The following is a 17562-nucleotide window of genomic DNA, read 5'->3' as shown; positions in this document are numbered from 1 at the left end:
ATTAACGCCAAGTTGGAGTTATGGAGATTAGCCTTGGAATTAGAAGGTTTTTTTTTTAATTTTAAAACCCGAATATTACCTGGGACCCGGGTTGGCCCCTAGAATTTTATTAAAACAAACCCCTAGAATTTTATTAAAACAAACCACTATAAAAGCAGTACAAGGGGGGGACATCTCCCGCTTTACCCCAAACCCAATAGAAAAATCACACAATGCAACACTCCTGAAAAAACCATCCGAGATCCACAAGACCCTTAAACCGAAAAAAGGGCAAACCTACCTTTTCTTGCCTCACTATAACTCTGAGTTCTCTGGGAAGGGCTGAGAGAGACTGAAAAGATGTGTTACCATTAGTTGAGCAGGCTAAATTAGCCAGCCAATCAGCCGCACGATTGCTTTCCTTGAAAGCAAAAGAAACTCGGACACGGAGGGAGTTACAAAGATCTGACACTTCCTGGAACCAATCCCAACAATTCCATAGACTGCAACGCTTTTTGCTTATTTGATTCACAATCAACATAGAATCAGAATTCACTACAATCTCGGAGAATCCCAACACATCGCACAAGCGGAGCCCATCCATGAGCGCACGCAGCTCAGCCACATTAGTGCAAACTCAGTAAAAGTTGGAGAAAGCTGCTATAAAATTCCCATCTGTATCTCTAATAATTCCTCTTGCATCACTAATTCCAGGATTTCCTTTACTCGCCCCATCAACATTAAGTTTAATCACTGAGGAAGGGGGAACCAATAAATAGGACGGGGCACCTTTAAAGGGGGGTAAAGAATTTTTACCTTTAAAATTTGCAAATTCAGATCAAGTCAGATCTTCCTTAAAGCCAGGCCTTTTGCAAACATTAGGTGGATACTGCCACTCTCGGATCCAACTGAAAATATGTTTAATAATGGTGGTAGCCGTACGAGAATCCTCTCCATGTCTTCTCAAATTTCTCTCCCGCCATAATTCCCATAGAATAAATGAAGGCAACAGACCCTTGATAAATCCGCACACCCCCTTGTGGTTTGCATTCTCAATCCAGAATAAAATCCTGCTTCTAATGTCCTGAGAGTTAATAATGGTCACATCCATTAACCGACCAAAAAAAGCCCATACCTTAGAAGATGTTCCCCCTACCAACAAGCAGTGATAAGCCGTTTCCCACCAGGGATTCCCACAACGACAACATTTGGAAACCAAAGGAATTCCAATCCTCATCAACGCATCGTCTGTTGGGATTTGATCATTAAGGATCTTCCAGCTGAAAAAACCAATTTTGGGTTAGAGGCTACGATTCCAAATCCATTGAGAGTACGGAACCACGCCGCCCTGAGATCTCACTTCATCTCAAACTGACTTAAAAGAGAATAATCCTTCCAGAGCAGGCATCTAGATGGGCTTATCTGCCTCTCCCTAAGCTTGATGTTACTGTCAATAATTGTTTTCTGGATTTCCATTAAGTCAATAAGCTGCAAAGTCTGAAGGTCCTACTCTCCCTCCAAATTGATCACCTCCTTGACATGGGTATTCAAGTTAACCTGCAGGGCTCCATCAACAAAATTAATCAGGGGACCCTTGCCCGTCCAATTATCCAACCAGAATAAGACATCGCCCGTGCTAACCAGCAATTTGGAGTTAGACAAAAGTGTCTCCTTGAGGCCTAACGCTTTCCTCCAAGATTTTGACCCAGACAAAGGAGTAGCCAGCGTTAGGTGGTTCCCTTTCAGGAACTTGGCTTTAAAAAAATTACCCCATATAGAGGTTTCAGATATAATACACCATAATCCCTTTAATCTCATAGATAGTTTAATATCCTCAAGACGTCTGATGCACAATCCTCCCTCCTTCAAAGGCCTGCAGATTTTTTTCCAGTCTACCCAATGGTTGCGTTTTCCATAGTCTGAACATCCACATAAAAAATCAGCACAGATGCTATGGAATTTACGCGAAACCATTTTAGGGACATCCAAGACAGAGAGAATATGAATGGGTAAAGAATGTCTAAGCAACGTCAGTCGGCCACCAGTTGGGAGTAACTTACCCTTCCACCTTGCTATTTTGAGACTGAGCTTTGCCAACACTTCCTTAAAATAAGAAATTTTCAGTCTGCCCGAGTAAAGTGGTGCTCCCAAATACACAATGGGCAGTGACTTCCTCACAAACCCTGTCACCTCGCTAACCATCCGAGATCTTGCATCGGAAGCCTTGGCACTTAATATGAAGCAACTTTTTTGCCTATTAATTAGAAGGTCTTAAGATACATAACTAAAATGAAATATATGGTGTATAACTGCAGCCACAATAGGACGGCATAGTTGTCACAGTGTCTAGGCGACCCAAGGCGTTGGACAGGGTCCAAAATCAAGGCAACACCAACAAGGCGCCGAAGTCTACCTAAGCGCCTGGACTTCTAGGCGATGTATTGCCAACTATATAGGACGGACGGTTAATGAGATGTGAATATATATGAAAGGAAGGTTCCTCGAAGTGATTATTTTAAATATCTGGGCTCAATCATAAATAAAGAAGGTGATTTATAGGCGATATAGAGGATGATGTTGCCTAGCGGATTAAAATAGGATAGATTAAGTGGAGTGGTGTGTCCGGAGTGCTGTGTGATTGGCATATTCCTTTAAAGCTTAAAGGGAAATTTTATATGACTGTCATACGACCGGCTATAAGTCATTTGGAATATAGATAAACTAAGTGTAGTGGAGATGAGAATGTTGAGATGGATGTGTGGTAAATCTAGGAAGGATAAAGTAAGGAATGACCATTTTAGAGCTGTCTTGGGAGTAGCTCCTATCCGTGATAAGCTTCGAGAGAGTAGTTTGATGTGGCATGGCCATGTTCAACGGAGGCCTAGGGATGCCCCAGTATGGAGGAGTGATTTGATTCAAATAGAGGAAACTAAAAGAGCCAGGGGCAGGCCTAAAATAACCATAGGAAAAGTGCTGAGGAAAGGCGTGCTTAGCTTAGGCCTTGTATCATGTATAACTTCGAATAGAGCTGATTGGAGAGTAAGGATCCATGTGGCTGACCCCATTTAGTTGGGATAAGGCTATGTTGTAGTTGTTGCATTTTGAAGGCAGCATCGAGGCAAAAATGATCCAGTGCCTGGTTATAATGGGCATCTAGTTACTGCGTCTCAACTTGACACTGGTGATTTAATAATAAATAGATAGGCACTGATATAAAATGGTAGTATATAAAGGGGAAAGCTCTGCCTAGAATAGTTATTTAATTGGAAATTGGTTGATATTTCAGAGAAGAGTCCAGTTTTTAATAGCTGTATCAATTTGGACAGAAACGGTGTTAAGGTATATGGTACAACATTTTGATTATGGAATGACCTATATGTGGGGTAGTGATTTCTAAATATCGGAGGAGTTGGAGGCACATGCTTCACACCTGGCCTCTAATGGCATATTGACAATGTTTCTTTGGAAATCAGGGCTTTGCACATGGCTTAGAATGGCAGATATATTATTTTATTTTTTGTTTTTGCAAAAGACATACTTTTGTGCATGGTATTTGACAATGAATAGTATCTCTTTTTAAAATCTTATATTTGTTGTTCAACTTTTATATTTGTTTTTCAATGTATTACTTTTCTTAAATTATTAGACTCTTAAAATTTACAGGAATGAATCCATCTAGGATGCTAGAAAGGTCCTTCCGCCCCTCTTATTAAAGATAGAGATGATTTGGGTTTGACCATGAGACCGACAAAATTTTCTGTTTCAAACATACCAACCAATTATGGACTTGCAAATGATACCTTTTATACAACTGACGGCATTTCGGGAACTTATTAATGCTACAAATAGTGGGACAAGGTTTCATATTGAAGGGTGTGATTTGGAAGAACTATGCCTTGTCCGTATAAAGCTTTATTTTTCTACCTTTTTTCTTGGTCAAAATGGAGTCATTACGAGTGACTTGAACCTTTGTTGTAAATTGTAAAGCCAAAAAGAGCTTGCTACTTGTTTTGAATATTTTCTTTTGATTATTGACTGAAAATGCTTCTGGCACGTTCCTTCAGGACCAACATTTTATTTGGTCAATCGATTCAACCTTTCCTCATGACTGTAATTAGGGCTGCAATAGGGTCGGGTTGGGCCGGGCTTTATAGAACCCTAGCCCAACCCTAAGTCCCCTTAGCTGGGCCCAGGCCCTACCTGACCCTGACTCAGGGCCAAAAAAATCCAACCCTGACCTGCCCTCAGGGTCGGGACGGGTTGACCCTAATTGGCCCTGATCATGGGGAAGGGGAAAGAAATGCATGGGTTGGAATGAGCCGGGGAGAACATTATCAAATTTACATAAAATAACACTATAATAAAAAATATTTTATCACTTATTGTCGTCATATATAATATATTATATAAAAAAATGTAGGTGACATTTAAAGTTTATAATATATATATTATATCAATATAGATTTTATAGTATAACTTAAATCAGGGTCGGGCCGGGCCGGGCCAAGCTTAGCCTGAAGCCTCAACCCTAACCCGACCCGACCTTGACTCAGGGTCAGAGATTTCCAGCCTTAACCCGCCCTCAGGGCCAAATATCTCAACCCAGACCTTGTTCGGGCTCAGGGCGGGCCAGGGCCAAACTTGCACCCCTAACTGTAATTTTGGTTACTGATTTCCTTGTGTGATGGCATTTCTTCATGTTAATGGCTTGGACAGAGGCATTGATGTTGTCTTTAGCATCTGGCTTACAGATTCCACTGCCCTCACTTCTCTACCCATTTAGTGGTTTCACTTTTACTTCTTTCTTTTTGCTTTCATCTTATTTCTTTTCTTTTTGTAGCTTGCTTGGACTTGCTATAACTTCTACCAGTCAACGCCAACAAAACTGGCTGGAGAGAACTATTTCTTTCATGATGGACATGTAAGTTACTTCCGCTTTCTTATTTATTTATTTTAACTTGATGAGACACTGGCTTAATGGAGCTTGAATAAATTATTCTATATGCTTGCAGGACATGAGTGTGGGTACATCTTGGAACATTTTGAGGCCAGAGACTGTGGAATCACTCTTTTATCTTTGGCGTCTCACTGGTAACAAGACATACCAAGAATGGGGTTGGAACATATTCCAAGCATTTGAAAAGAACTCCCGCATAGAATCTGGATATGTTGGTCTAAAGGATGTAAGCACTCATCAATCCCATTGATATATCTTGAGTTAAGTTTCCAGAAAAAATATGTTAAGTTAGTGATCCTTGATTGTGGATGGGGGTTGCTTCGGAGCTTTCATCGATCAGTACAAACGTCAACTTGGTTTGAAAAATGGGCTATAAACCATTCATAGTTGTGAGCATTTGCTTCTAAAATGGTAGTGTTCTTGAAAGCCTAGACAACCCAAGGCAATGAAGCCTGTCAACTAGGTAAGGCATTGTACCTAACATGCCAAAACATCAGCCTAGGTAGGGCACCCAGCCCTTTGCCCAAGGCATTGTGTGTGTGTCCGTGTATAACACACACACAGAGGACCACTTGAATTTACCATTTAACCTCCACTGAAATAAAAAAACTCATTCAGGCAGATCCCCCTGCGTGAATTCTCATTGGCCCCGTGCTGGTGTAGGCACTACACAACCAGACAGTGATCTCTTGCCCTATATAAAATACTAGGCTGTCGTAGCCCATAATTTCAGCTTTTGTCTCTGTAGTTCATTTCAAGTTTTTTTTAACATATTTGATATTTGATACAGGAATAAGAACTTTTCATTCATAATTCATGCATGCGAAATAATAAATGATAGCTGTTATACATTCATATGATATATATATACATCAGAGCAAATACAATGCCACATAAGAGTATATTGACATCTATTAGCTTGGTGGTTGCTTAGCAAAATTGCAACCTAGATGCAACCCTGGTTGCCTTGGCAGATATCTCAGCATCTGAGAGCTCGCCTAGGCTAGTGTCTAACACACTGACCCCTATCCCTCTGGGACACCTAGTTGCCTAGACATCTCCTTGACAGACATGTGGTGTCAGTAGATACCAATTACCTGATTAGGATCAATGCATGACACTGATTGTTGGGGTCTGTGTATAATGTTTCGGAGCTGATTAATAATCAAGTTTGTTTGGGTCCATTCATTTATGCACAGCTAAGAAGGTTTAAATCTGGTCATATGAGGTAACTGACATTTATCTAAGATACTTTTCTAAGCATTATCGAAGGGGTGTAGAGTATGTAATGAGGTCATTTGGCTAAGCTTTTTGCCGCAATAGACCATTATAGTGGCTTATCGAGTGCATCCCACATTCTGACAATTGGATGGATAGGGATCCTCTGGATCTGCCATATTCCAAGTTCTTAACATGCACACACACACACACACACACACACACACACACATATATATATAATAAAAAGAAGAGACAGAAGACCCCAAGCAAAGGAAAAGCAGACGAAAAAGAATACCGCTCAAAAGGTCAAGCAAACGAAAGCCGAGTGTATACAAGCCAGACCATTCACCACTGGAAATTCACAGTGATACCATGCCAGTCAAAGTCAGGAGCACGAGCAATCACAACCTCCCGTACGAACTGGACGCCAACAAGATACCTAGAGGTTGCGTACCTCTTATATTCAGAAGAAGCTTTAAACTGTTCAACAGCCCAACCGGCTATTCGAGAAAGCACATCTTTGCACTCTCGAGCGAAATCCAGCTGATCAGAAAGCCCTCTTATCTGGCAATCAGCGTCATCCAGAGCAGAGTTGTACTACATCCGCTCGAACTCCATCTCAGATTTGTAACACTCGGGAAAAAATTCTGACTTTTGGGACAACTCAGTTGCTCGACGCTCGGCACTCTCCAAGGCAGAAGCATACCATCTAAGTCATACTCCATATCTTCAACAGCCAGAGAGGGTATAACATCTCCAGACTCCGGAGGATGCCGAGCGAGGGTTTCATCAGAAACCTCAGTCAATTCAAGAGTCAAGTCAAGAGAAGCCTGAAAAATAGCAAGATATGGTGCAGATCTACAAATTTGAGCAAGCAATGAAGGAAGAAAGTTCATTAGCTATTCAAGAAGAAAAAGGCTTAAGAGAAACGCTGGAGAAAAGTTACATCTCTTCGAGAGCCGCCGTGGGCATCCGAGGAGCTAGGACTGTGAATATCACTCAGGTTGAGGTCAGGAAATCTAGCTCTAACAACTTCCACGACACGCCGGAAACCATCCTGGTAGCACCGACGGCCATGTCGCCTAAACTCTTGCGAATGAAGGTATTGTTGAACAGCTCCATCAGCCACAGCATCGTTCTGCCTCTGAACCCAGGCTGGGAAGGACTCATTGACCTATCGCAGATAGTTCAACTCATCCATAAGAGGACCAATCTTATACTCATCTCCTCCACAGCAAGCTAGAGCACCTTAACTTCATTCTCTTGTAACTCTCTTTCCTTCCTCAGCTCAGCAACAGCCTCTTCAGAAGCTCGGACTTTAGCCTGGCACGCGACAAGCTCAATTTCCAAAAACGTTACCTGGGAATGGGAAGGTTCTGTTGAGGAAGGAGGACTCTTAGCCTTAGCGACTTGGGCGTTGTTGACATCAATCACAGGGCGGGCCTACGACGAGCAGGTCAAAACAATGAAGTATACCGAGGTAAAAAAGAGGGAAGTTCCATTCAAATAAAGACCGAGTACATCCTGGCAACAGTTACAAAAATAAGGAAAAAGACAAGGAAAATATTTTACTTAAAAGGAGGGTTTACAGTCTAACCCTTGCCTACCAAAGTAGTAGGAATGACATAATCCTCGGTGCCACCTTGGTCCTGAGCATCTTGCTCGCCTTCGTCCTCGCCAGACTCTTTCGCAAGCTCTTTAGTCTTTACTAGTTTTCTCCAACAGCAGAGAACACTCAAAGAAGTCAAAATCGGGGATGGACTTCAAAACCAAGTCTCGAACTTCCCAACCACCAAGAAGTAGGAGTCAATACCCGCCTCAACCAAAGCTTCATCAAATTCCTGAGAGGCGATAACTTTCACTCGCTCTTCAAATTTGGCCAGCTTGGCCTCAACATCCTTCATCTTGGATTCAAGCTCCTGAACGTGTGCATCAGCAGAAGCCTTGGCCTCCGCCAAATTCTCCACATGCACCAGAGCCTGCTGCAGATCACTCTCTAGAGCACTCTTCTCAGTGACCCAAGCACCCTCCAGGCTATGATGCCTCTCCACGGCCGATATTATCTGGTCCTCAAGCGCCTTATTCCAGGAGCTTGCCGCCTTTAAGACACTCTCAGCGTTAACGCACTCAACGGCATGCAACTGGAGCGAATTCTGGAGGTCCAGAATTTGCTGATCTCTCCCCTTCAACTCTTCTTGGAGATCCAAAATTTGGAGATCTTTCTTCTTTGACTCCTTTTGAAGGAGCATTGAGTGGTCGTAGGCAACCCTAGCATAAGCAACGTATTGTAGAAGACAAAAGGTAAGATGAAGAAGTACAAAAAGAACCCAAAAGAACTACATGCGACGTGAGTAGGACCTACCTGAGCAAGTGTGCCCCTACCCTTCGACACAAGATCCTTAGTGGAAGACTTCCCCACCAGGTCACGGTCTTGAGGAAGCCTTCCCTCATGGACCCAGGATTCACCCACTGACATATCACCAAGGACAGAGCAAGTAGTAGAGAGACGCCATGAAGAGACAAAAGAAGAGGGCTCATCCTCATTTGAGCACCAAGGAGTCAAAGATGCCTCCACCCTCAAGCGTGTCTTCCCTCCACCCCAAGAAGGTTGCAGACTCGTCTCCTCCAAACCCCTCTTGGAAGGACGAGAGGCACGTTGCTTGATAGTGGCCCTGAGTGATTGATTGTCAATAGACACTGCACGATGAATAAAGGAATAGCATAAGACTCAGACTTAAGAAGCTAGCAAAAAGACAAAACAGAGTCTCACCAGTAGTGAGACCATGCCGAACAAGAAATTCCTCTTCAGTCAAAGGAGAAGCATCAAAAGGAGGGTCCATTTTCTCCAACTTCTCAAAGATCCGGAGGTCTGATTCATACAGTCGAGGCCTGGCATTCAATGTTGACATCTCAAGCTCGGACCAAATATTGCTAGACGACACTCCCCTAACCCCCAGGGCGAAGGAGAATCGGTGTTTCCACCCCTTCTTGGAAGAAGGCAAACCGATAAGACATTTCGCTTCAGAATACTGGCTTATGATATACCAACCCTGGGAGCCAGAGTGGGGATTGATATGAAAGAGGTTCAAGAAGAGACTGAGAGAAAGGGCAAACCAAGACTATTCATTATGGCATATAAGCAAGGACGTTCCTATAGGAATTCGAAACAAGGAGAGAGAGAGAAAGATGGTAGTACTCTAAGACTTCCCCAAGGAATGGCTGGATAGGGAACCTAAACCCACCGGTGCAGTAGTCCTCGAAAAGGAAAATTTCTCCCTCAGCAGGATCATAAGCAAACTCCCTTTCCTCAAGGGGTATAAAATCAGGAACTTAGAGCCTCTCCCTAAGACGATCCAAATCTGCCTCGGTGATTGTACTAGCATACCCTCGAGCAACCCAAAGAAGGGACGGACTTCCATCTGATCATCCAGCTCCCTGGGAAATGGGGGGCACTACATGCGCTCCCGCAGGGTGAAAAGAACCCCCAGGGGCAGCACCGGCTGAACCTGAAGTAGAAGTTTTGCCAGCATGACGGGGAGTAAAACCCTCACGCAAGGAGCCAAAAGTTTGAACTCTCCCCAATGGGCACGCCTGCCATGATGCCGGGATAGTATTCCCTGCAACGGGAGTCCCCCGGGGAGAAGACTTGCCCTTATCCAAAGATGCCATACGCACAAGTTGTAGTAAGACAGAAAAACAGCGAAAAGATATTGCAAAAGAAACCCAGAAAGGAGAAGGTCTTACTGGTGAAAGCGCGCTTGAAAGAAGAAGACAGGTAAATGATAGAAACCAGAGTATCAGCACATGATCAAGGAAAATAATGTCTCCAGAAAACTAACGACAAAAAGAAGCCTGGAACCATGAAAATAAAGAAGAAAGGGTTTAAGCAAAATCCCAAGCCACGCTCATAGAACCATGAAAATAAAGAAAGGGTTTAAGCAAAACCCCAAGCCACGCTCATCAAGGGGTATTTAATGCTCAAAAATAGCAGCAAGCATTGGAAAGACGTAAGCAAGTAGGTTGCCATTCTAGGGATCTCCCACGATTGTGCGTGGCGAAGGACCAAACGTGGCATCAGACCATTTGTCAATCCATCAAAGGCACGTCCCACCAAGCAACGCATGAAGTAATAGGTACAAGACCCTCCCACCCTTACCTAATGCATAGAAAATAGAAGTAATGATGAGAAATTTGGCAGACATAGCGTTAATGAAACAGGGGGGAGGGGATAGGATTTTTGAAGAAAGCCAACATTCAACTGAGCTTTGGGAGCCCAAGGCATCCCCGTCGCTCGGTCGAGAGTAGAGGGGGTAAGATTTTGAAGAAGGCCAATGCTCAAATGAGCGTTGGGAGTCCAAGGCATCCCCACCGCTCGGCCGAGAGTGGAGGGGGTAAGATTTTGAAGAATGCCAACGCTCCACCGAGCGTTGGGAGTCCAAGGCATCCCCACCGCTCGGTAGAGAGTAGAGGGGGTAAGATTTTGAAGAACGCCAAAGCTCAACCGAGCATTGGGAGTCCAAGGCATCCCCACTGCTCAATCGAGAGTGGAGGGGGTTAAGATTTTGACAAAATCTGCTCTACCCTAACGCACCCAAAATGGAATCTGTTGGAGTGGGGGTTTTATGTTATACCATATAATGACCACCCAATGATAGCATGCCTCATGGTATCAGCAAAGCCCATCAGCTGGAGTTATCGGGTAAAGAAATACCTGTCCAAGATCCATAGCTCAAAAATCCAGAGGTCCCTTCAAAGAAGCAAGAAGAAGCTAACACATCCATCAGGTCAAGTAGCCTATCAAAGGCAACTCTATACACTCTACCACATAACCTCTCAATAGGTGTGGGCGCTCTACAGTGGGCCTTGGCACATCAACGACCATAAAAAGGTGGCAATCCAGTGAAGGGAGCCACTTTCCACATCTCCACTGCATTTATGAGCAATTAATGATGCTCACTGAAAGAAGCCACTACGCATGTAGGAGGCCGTCCTTGATAAAGCATTCTCCACATGGGACTCTCCAAATCTAAGACAGACAGTTAAGACAGAGAAACACTCCACTTCCTCCTGAGAGGAGGGCTCCATCATTGGTCACATCAGGACCTCTACATTATCACGACAGCCCAAAGGGATCAACCCTATAAATGGGAAGGTTGTCCATGCGAGGGGATTGAACTCTTGAAACTCTTATTGTTTTTTCTGTTTGCTAAAGAGACTTAACTTAGGCATCGGAGAGTCCCTCGCCGGCCGGCACCTCACCAGCACTTATCTCCCTTGTCTGTCTGTTATTTTGTGCAGGTCCCACTCTTGGAGGACCCACTGGAGATTTCTTGACGCAACATATACATCTATATATATATATATATATTTATATATGTTAGCTAGTAAGGTCATTTGATCAAAAGCTTTAGTGCAATGGGCCTTGATTGTGGCTGGATGGAGTGCATGTTGCCATTCAGACTATTGGATGGTGATGTGGGGGCCCTTTAATGGAACATCAGCGGGTTGGATTTGCTTTACGAACCACTATACCAGTTTACTGGTTGAGAGATCAAAGGAAATTGGTTATTTCTGTCACTTTTCTTTGTTTATTTTGAAAGGTAAAATCTAATCCTTTTACCATGATTTTTGGCGCCATTTAATATCTTAATTGAGTTGCCTGACCAACAAAACCAAGGTCGAGTTATATTTGAAATGTTATGACCAAATTTCAAAAGTATGTCAATCAAAGACGGGAATTCTGTTTTAGAAAGTAGTACCGTATTTTAATTTTAATATAGTAGTACCGTAATAACTAATTACAAAATTGAATGTCCAAAATTAAATTTTTATTAGCCAATACTAGAGGTTCTTAGTTATGCACTATGTAGCCATAGGTTACATGGAAAAGTATTTACTAGTTTGATGGCAGTTAAATTGGGGTTCAACATCCTGCACATGCTGGTAACTATAACTTTTTCTTTATTTCTCCAATTAAAGTCTACTGAATAAAAAATAAAAAATCATCAGATTCAAATGTCATTAGCTGTATTTTGTTGATTTCTTTCAAATGTATTATCTGTCACTTAGGAAGGTACAGCTAGAAGCAGAATTTGAAGTTTCCAATACATTAGAGGAACACCAGATTTCTATGAATTACTTTTTAGGGTTGTAAATGAAATATAAATGGAGCTGCAGTTGCATGGACTTGGATGGTAGCCTGTCCATCTTGGTCTGATCCTACAGTAATGTTTTTTCCCAACTTTGGCATTAAGTCTAGAGACAAGATATGAGGTACAATTTATTTCTCCTAGCTTATCGTGAAAGAGAAGGGAGAACCAAGATTAGTATTTCTATAAATTACAGTCATCCTAACAATGTTGATTAAAAGTGGAATTTTATTTTTTAATTTTCTATACTCTGATGAAATTGCCGTATGCTTACTGCTGATTGTTGACATGTTCAGGTAAATTCCGGTGTTCAAGACAATATGATGCAAAGCTTCTTTCTGGCAGAGACACTGAAATATCTCTACCTCCTGTTCTCACCAGACTCGGTTATATCTTTTGATGAGTGGGTGTTCAATACAGAAGCCCACCCCCTGAAAATTGTGACTCGGCAAGATCGAGCACAGGATTCTAGAGGATTTGATGGACAGCAGAAACTGCCACTTAGGTTCCGTGGGAGGAAGGAAGGTCGAACAGGAGGATGATTAGGATCCATCATCTCAGCAGTTTAGCTTAATCCTCTTTATTCCCTCTCCTGTTCTCTCTCTCGCTCGTTTTCTTTTAATATTTAATTTGCAGGTTATGCAACATACCTTGTAGATTATCACATTTTTTTCTCTAATGGGACATGAGAATCCGAGATTGTAGAATTGTTACTTTCTCATATAATTGATACAAAATGGAGGCATTCGCAGTGAGAACTACAGCTAGATCATTCCCTGGCCCCGTAATTCTATGGGGATGACTTTTTTGTATTTGATTTTTGTAGTGAAAATTAGCTCAAGTTTGAAGTTTCTACACTGCTAATCCTTGGGTTTTTTTTTTTGTTTTTTTTGATGAAAAATACTACTTAGCATTACTGAAAATAGTTTGACATACAATCATCCATATTAGAAAGTGTTGCCCTATGAGCAGGAAGTATTAAACTTCTAGGTTGTTTAATAATAGGTACATTTCCAAAAGACATAAGAAGATAATAGATGTCAAAAAGCAAATAAAACAAATCCCAAGACCATGGATGTATTTCCTGATCTGTCAACCAGTTTTTCGCCTCCTCTGAATCAGTCCAGATTGTTATGTTCCTGCACTTCATCGGTAGGGTCCTTTCTACACCTTTGATTCATTTGTTTCATTTTCTTGGGTTGTCCTTGCATAACCAGAGTTCATACAAGAGGCAAGGATTTTATTTTAGTGAAAGATAAAATATCCCCATCCTCCCTTTTTAGTGGATGTATCAAAGCTACCATCAGAAATAATTAGGACATGGTCCATTGTACATTGGTTTAGGTAATAGTCAAGGCTGGGGTTGATATCCATTAGAGATTGGTTCTCCCTATGGCCATCAGCATTTTGTCTTTCTCAACAGTGGTTAATAGATTATTATCCGCAATCCAGTTACAAATGTTCTCCATTACATGATTGGGATAGAATTTTCTGCCTTGGAAGATTACCCCATTCCTGCTTTGCCGGATGAAATATAGAGTACTATTGGCAATACTTGGAAGCCTATCTCCATCAGATTTAGGTACAGTAAGATCAGAAATCAGTGTAGAAAATACATCCAAGAAATTGTTTCTCTGTAAGAACTCAGTACGAAGTCCCAAAGGTCCTGTAGCCTAGATTCTTTTGATCAATGGGCAAGACAAGAAAATATGCCATGGTGTTTCAAGTCCATTGCAGAGAGGACAAGAGGAGGAGGTATGTTCTCACCTGAGTTTGTTCCTTCTTGTCACTCCATCCATAAACACTTTCCAAATAAAAAGTTTAAATTTGGGATGAGTTTTGAGTTTCCAGATTCTTGTCCAAATGGGGTAGAGGGTTCCTTGTAGTTGTGTTAGAGCAAACAAAGTTTGCAGCAATTTTTGAAGCGAACCAACCAAATTTGGAGATGTGTGCAAAGATTTTGTCATCATGTGGGAGGAGATATAGGGGGATGGAAAGAATGGCCTGGCATGTGTATTGAGGAAATAGAGAGCGGATGAGTGGCACATTCCAAGTGCGGTTGCAAAGAAGTTTGCTTACAGCAGAAAAATTTGGGTTGGGGATGTGATTTGCATGATGGTTTTCATTTGAGCCCAGGAGAGGTATCCAAGGGTCATTCCAAATGGTTATTTTGGTTCCCGTTCTTGCCCTCCATCTTATCATTTTCTAGAAGGTAGGTAAGATAGCCCTGATGCTATTCCAAGTCCAAGATCCTGAATATGGAAGTGGAAACAAAATACTTTGCCTTATGGAGCTTGGCCCAGGTAGTTTCAGGACAAGTAGTGAGTCTCTAGGCCAGCTTGAGCATGAGTGCCTGGTTGTGATACCAGTGTGAACAGAGACCTAGCTCTCCTTCCTTTTTATTTTTGCAGACTTTACTCCAAGAGATGGGGGAGAAGTATTTCTTATCCTTCAAATGTCCCTTCCAAAATTTAGCACTAATGGAATCTAGTTGGCTACAAATGGATTTGGGAAACAGGAAACAAGACATCTAGTGAGTTGGGATGGAGTTGAGGATAGATTTAACAAGGACTGTTGTCACACCCCAAAACCACCCCCTAGGAGGATTGAACGGGTGACCTGGATGTCAAACCACATCTACTAAATCCTCAGGATCTATAAGCAAACACCACTCACAAACACACACAAGCATTCACAATAAAGCACTGTAAAATTAGAGTGCAACGGAAAGCTAAAGATTTATATATATAGAGTCACCAGTTACATTGTTCAGAAGTGGCCCACAAACCCACAGTTCTTTACATACATGTATGACATTTACCAAGCTTTACATTAAGGTTATAAGTAAACAAAAGATGCATCTATAAGCTTTACAAAAAGAAATGCCATTAGGCTATCCACAAAAAGAGTGCTCCAAGAAACATCAAAATAAGGACACCCGCTCCTCAGATCAACTCTTCCAAGCTAAATCTGTGCACCCGCATCAGAGGGATCACCTCCGTCGGGATCCACAATAGAAAAGTCACAATCACCAACATCATCCTGTCCGAAATGATTCTCCCATTCAGGGAGACATCCACCTGTAAAATCATCTAAAAGAAATATATCATAAGGGATGAGCTCTACCGAGCCCAGCAAGTAAATAATAAATCATGCATGCAGATGCAACACAACATTATGAGTCTATATGCTTGGATTCAATTTTATTACGCTAGTCCACCTAGCAACACAACTAAGTCACTAGGTATATGCTACTTGCAATGACTCCGGCAACAACCTCCGTTTCTTCCTATCATCACTTTGGTTGCGATCTCAATCATTGCGAATGGAACCCACACTGGTCCAGGAGCACCGACTCTCTCCCTTGGTAGACCCTAAGATAACCATGACAACCTATCCTAGATTCTGCCCTCCTCGATTTTTAAGAGGCCATGATCACCCGACACATGCACCCTTGTTGGTAAGGGTTGTAGCATAAAGGTATGTTCAACCTAACCATATGGTGTACATAGTAAGTATGAGTTGAGTGGTGTCAACCGTATCCCATTCTATGGGCTACCATACTCCCCATTTCTAAGTATGAAGTGTATAAAGCTCCCGTAGCCCATACTACGGCTCACCATACCATTTATTTTCAAGCCGACTACGACATCTAGTCTAGCAGTTCAATATCATGCAATTCATCATAATGCAACAATTTAATCATAACACGATCATTTCCACATTTACATCATTAATTTCATAATTTCAAGAAATTTAAAAAAAAAAGAAGAGCATTTAATTATCTTTATAGTGTTTAGCACCATTACACCCACAAGAATGATTCATATCCACTCACCTTAGCTAAGGTCTACTTGCTCGAAAGGTTCTAGGCTCACAAAAGCACTCCAACACGCGTCGCTGGATAAGTTGCTATAGCCTATGGTAATTAAATCAGGATTTCACATTAGTAAGTAGTAAATTACTTAAGGAGACCAGGGGTACCCTTGGTTTAGGTTCCAAACCAAGGCCAGACCCAAAACTAGAAAGACATCAGCAATGGTCGATTGGTACTGATCCATCCAATAGACCAGTGGCAATCGACCAGTAGGGCTTACAACAACAAAATTGAAAAGAAACCAAGGAAACTAGCATGGCTTCTCGGGTGATACTTCAAGTATTCCTCATGGTTTGGTCAAGTTTTAATCAAGGATTTGAACTGGTTGATTGGATTGGTTGATCCAATCAACCCGAGTGAATCAACCCATTACTCAAAGGCAGCATCAGGGCATGGTTTCTTATTTGGTTCACATAAATGGCCTCCCATATGGTGTTTCAAACCATAGGACTGATCAGACTCAGATCTGGTTCAAGTTTCTGGTAGTGGTCGATTAGTAATGGTCCTTCCAATAGACTAGTAGCAATCGACCAGTAGGGCTACAGTTGCAAAACTGGAAAGGGCTTGAGGGGAATGGGCATGGTTTCACACCATAGGGCTCTAGAGTGATAGATCAGTGGCTCCAGCAGGTTTTGGCCTAGGGTATTATCCCCAACTTGGGTTGGTTGGCTAATCACCATTCCAGGGAGTCAAACTGTTTTCCAACTAGTAGGTATAGGGCTGGGATGGCATGGGTTTCAACACAAAGGCCTTCAACAAGATGTTACAGGCCATAGGTTGACCAGGTTTGTATTTGGTCAAGGTTTCTGGTAGTGGTCGATTGGTACTGGTCCATCCAATCGACCAGTGCATGATCAGCTTGAGAAACTTAAACGCCTTCACTGTTTGGGCTTGGTTCTACTGATCTATGACTAGCATGGATCACCAGGAAGCATAGGTAGGTCCCATCCATGATAACCAACATATCTAAGAGGAAAAATAAACATGCATGGGGTTTTGGGATCTATGGCTCACATGGCCAACATACATGGTTTTATACACATGAATCTGCAGATTTTCAGTTAAAGAGGAGTTTGATTAACTCTAAATCAATACTGATGCAAGATTTTGGTTATGAACTCAACATGCATTTAAGGTAAGCATGTCCTACACCTATATCCATGATCTAGGCATACTATATGGCATGGCAATAGGTCATCTATAGGCTAGAATGGTAGCACAATAAATCTGAACATATAAGAAGGTAGAACAGAGATGAATAAGTGCAGATTCTTTCATGCATGCAAAGATCTAGACTCCTACACCAAGGACTCATGGCATACACCAACCTAGCATGGTAGATCATAGGTACACCATAGGAGTGTTGGGAAAACCTTCCA

At 42.1% G+C, this 17562-nt stretch overlaps 1 protein-coding gene across 2 annotated transcripts in view; it reads left to right on the top strand.

Annotated features, from left to right (window-relative positions):
* Positions 1 to 13064, top strand: part of LOC122661781 (mannosyl-oligosaccharide 1,2-alpha-mannosidase MNS1) — a 77366-nt gene extending 64302 nt beyond the window's left edge. For both annotated transcript variants that reach the window (XM_043857286.1, XM_043857285.1), the window contains 3 exons: positions 4820 to 4900; positions 4992 to 5162; positions 12603 to 13064. In XM_043857286.1, the coding sequence (XP_043713221.1) occupies positions 4820 to 4900; positions 4992 to 5162; positions 12603 to 12848 (498 nt within the window). In that variant the 3' untranslated portion in view covers positions 12849 to 13064. The remainder of the gene's footprint in view (positions 1 to 4819; positions 4901 to 4991; positions 5163 to 12602) is intronic.
* Positions 13065 to 17562: the final 4498 nt, after the last annotated feature.

Source organism: Telopea speciosissima, chromosome 5 (genome assembly GCF_018873765.1).
Source record: "Telopea speciosissima isolate NSW1024214 ecotype Mountain lineage chromosome 5, Tspe_v1, whole genome shotgun sequence".
NCBI lineage: Eukaryota > Viridiplantae > Streptophyta > Magnoliopsida > Proteales > Proteaceae > Telopea > Telopea speciosissima.
The sequence above is the reverse complement of the archived record's forward strand: the minus strand, read 5'-3'. Positions and strand labels throughout refer to the sequence as shown.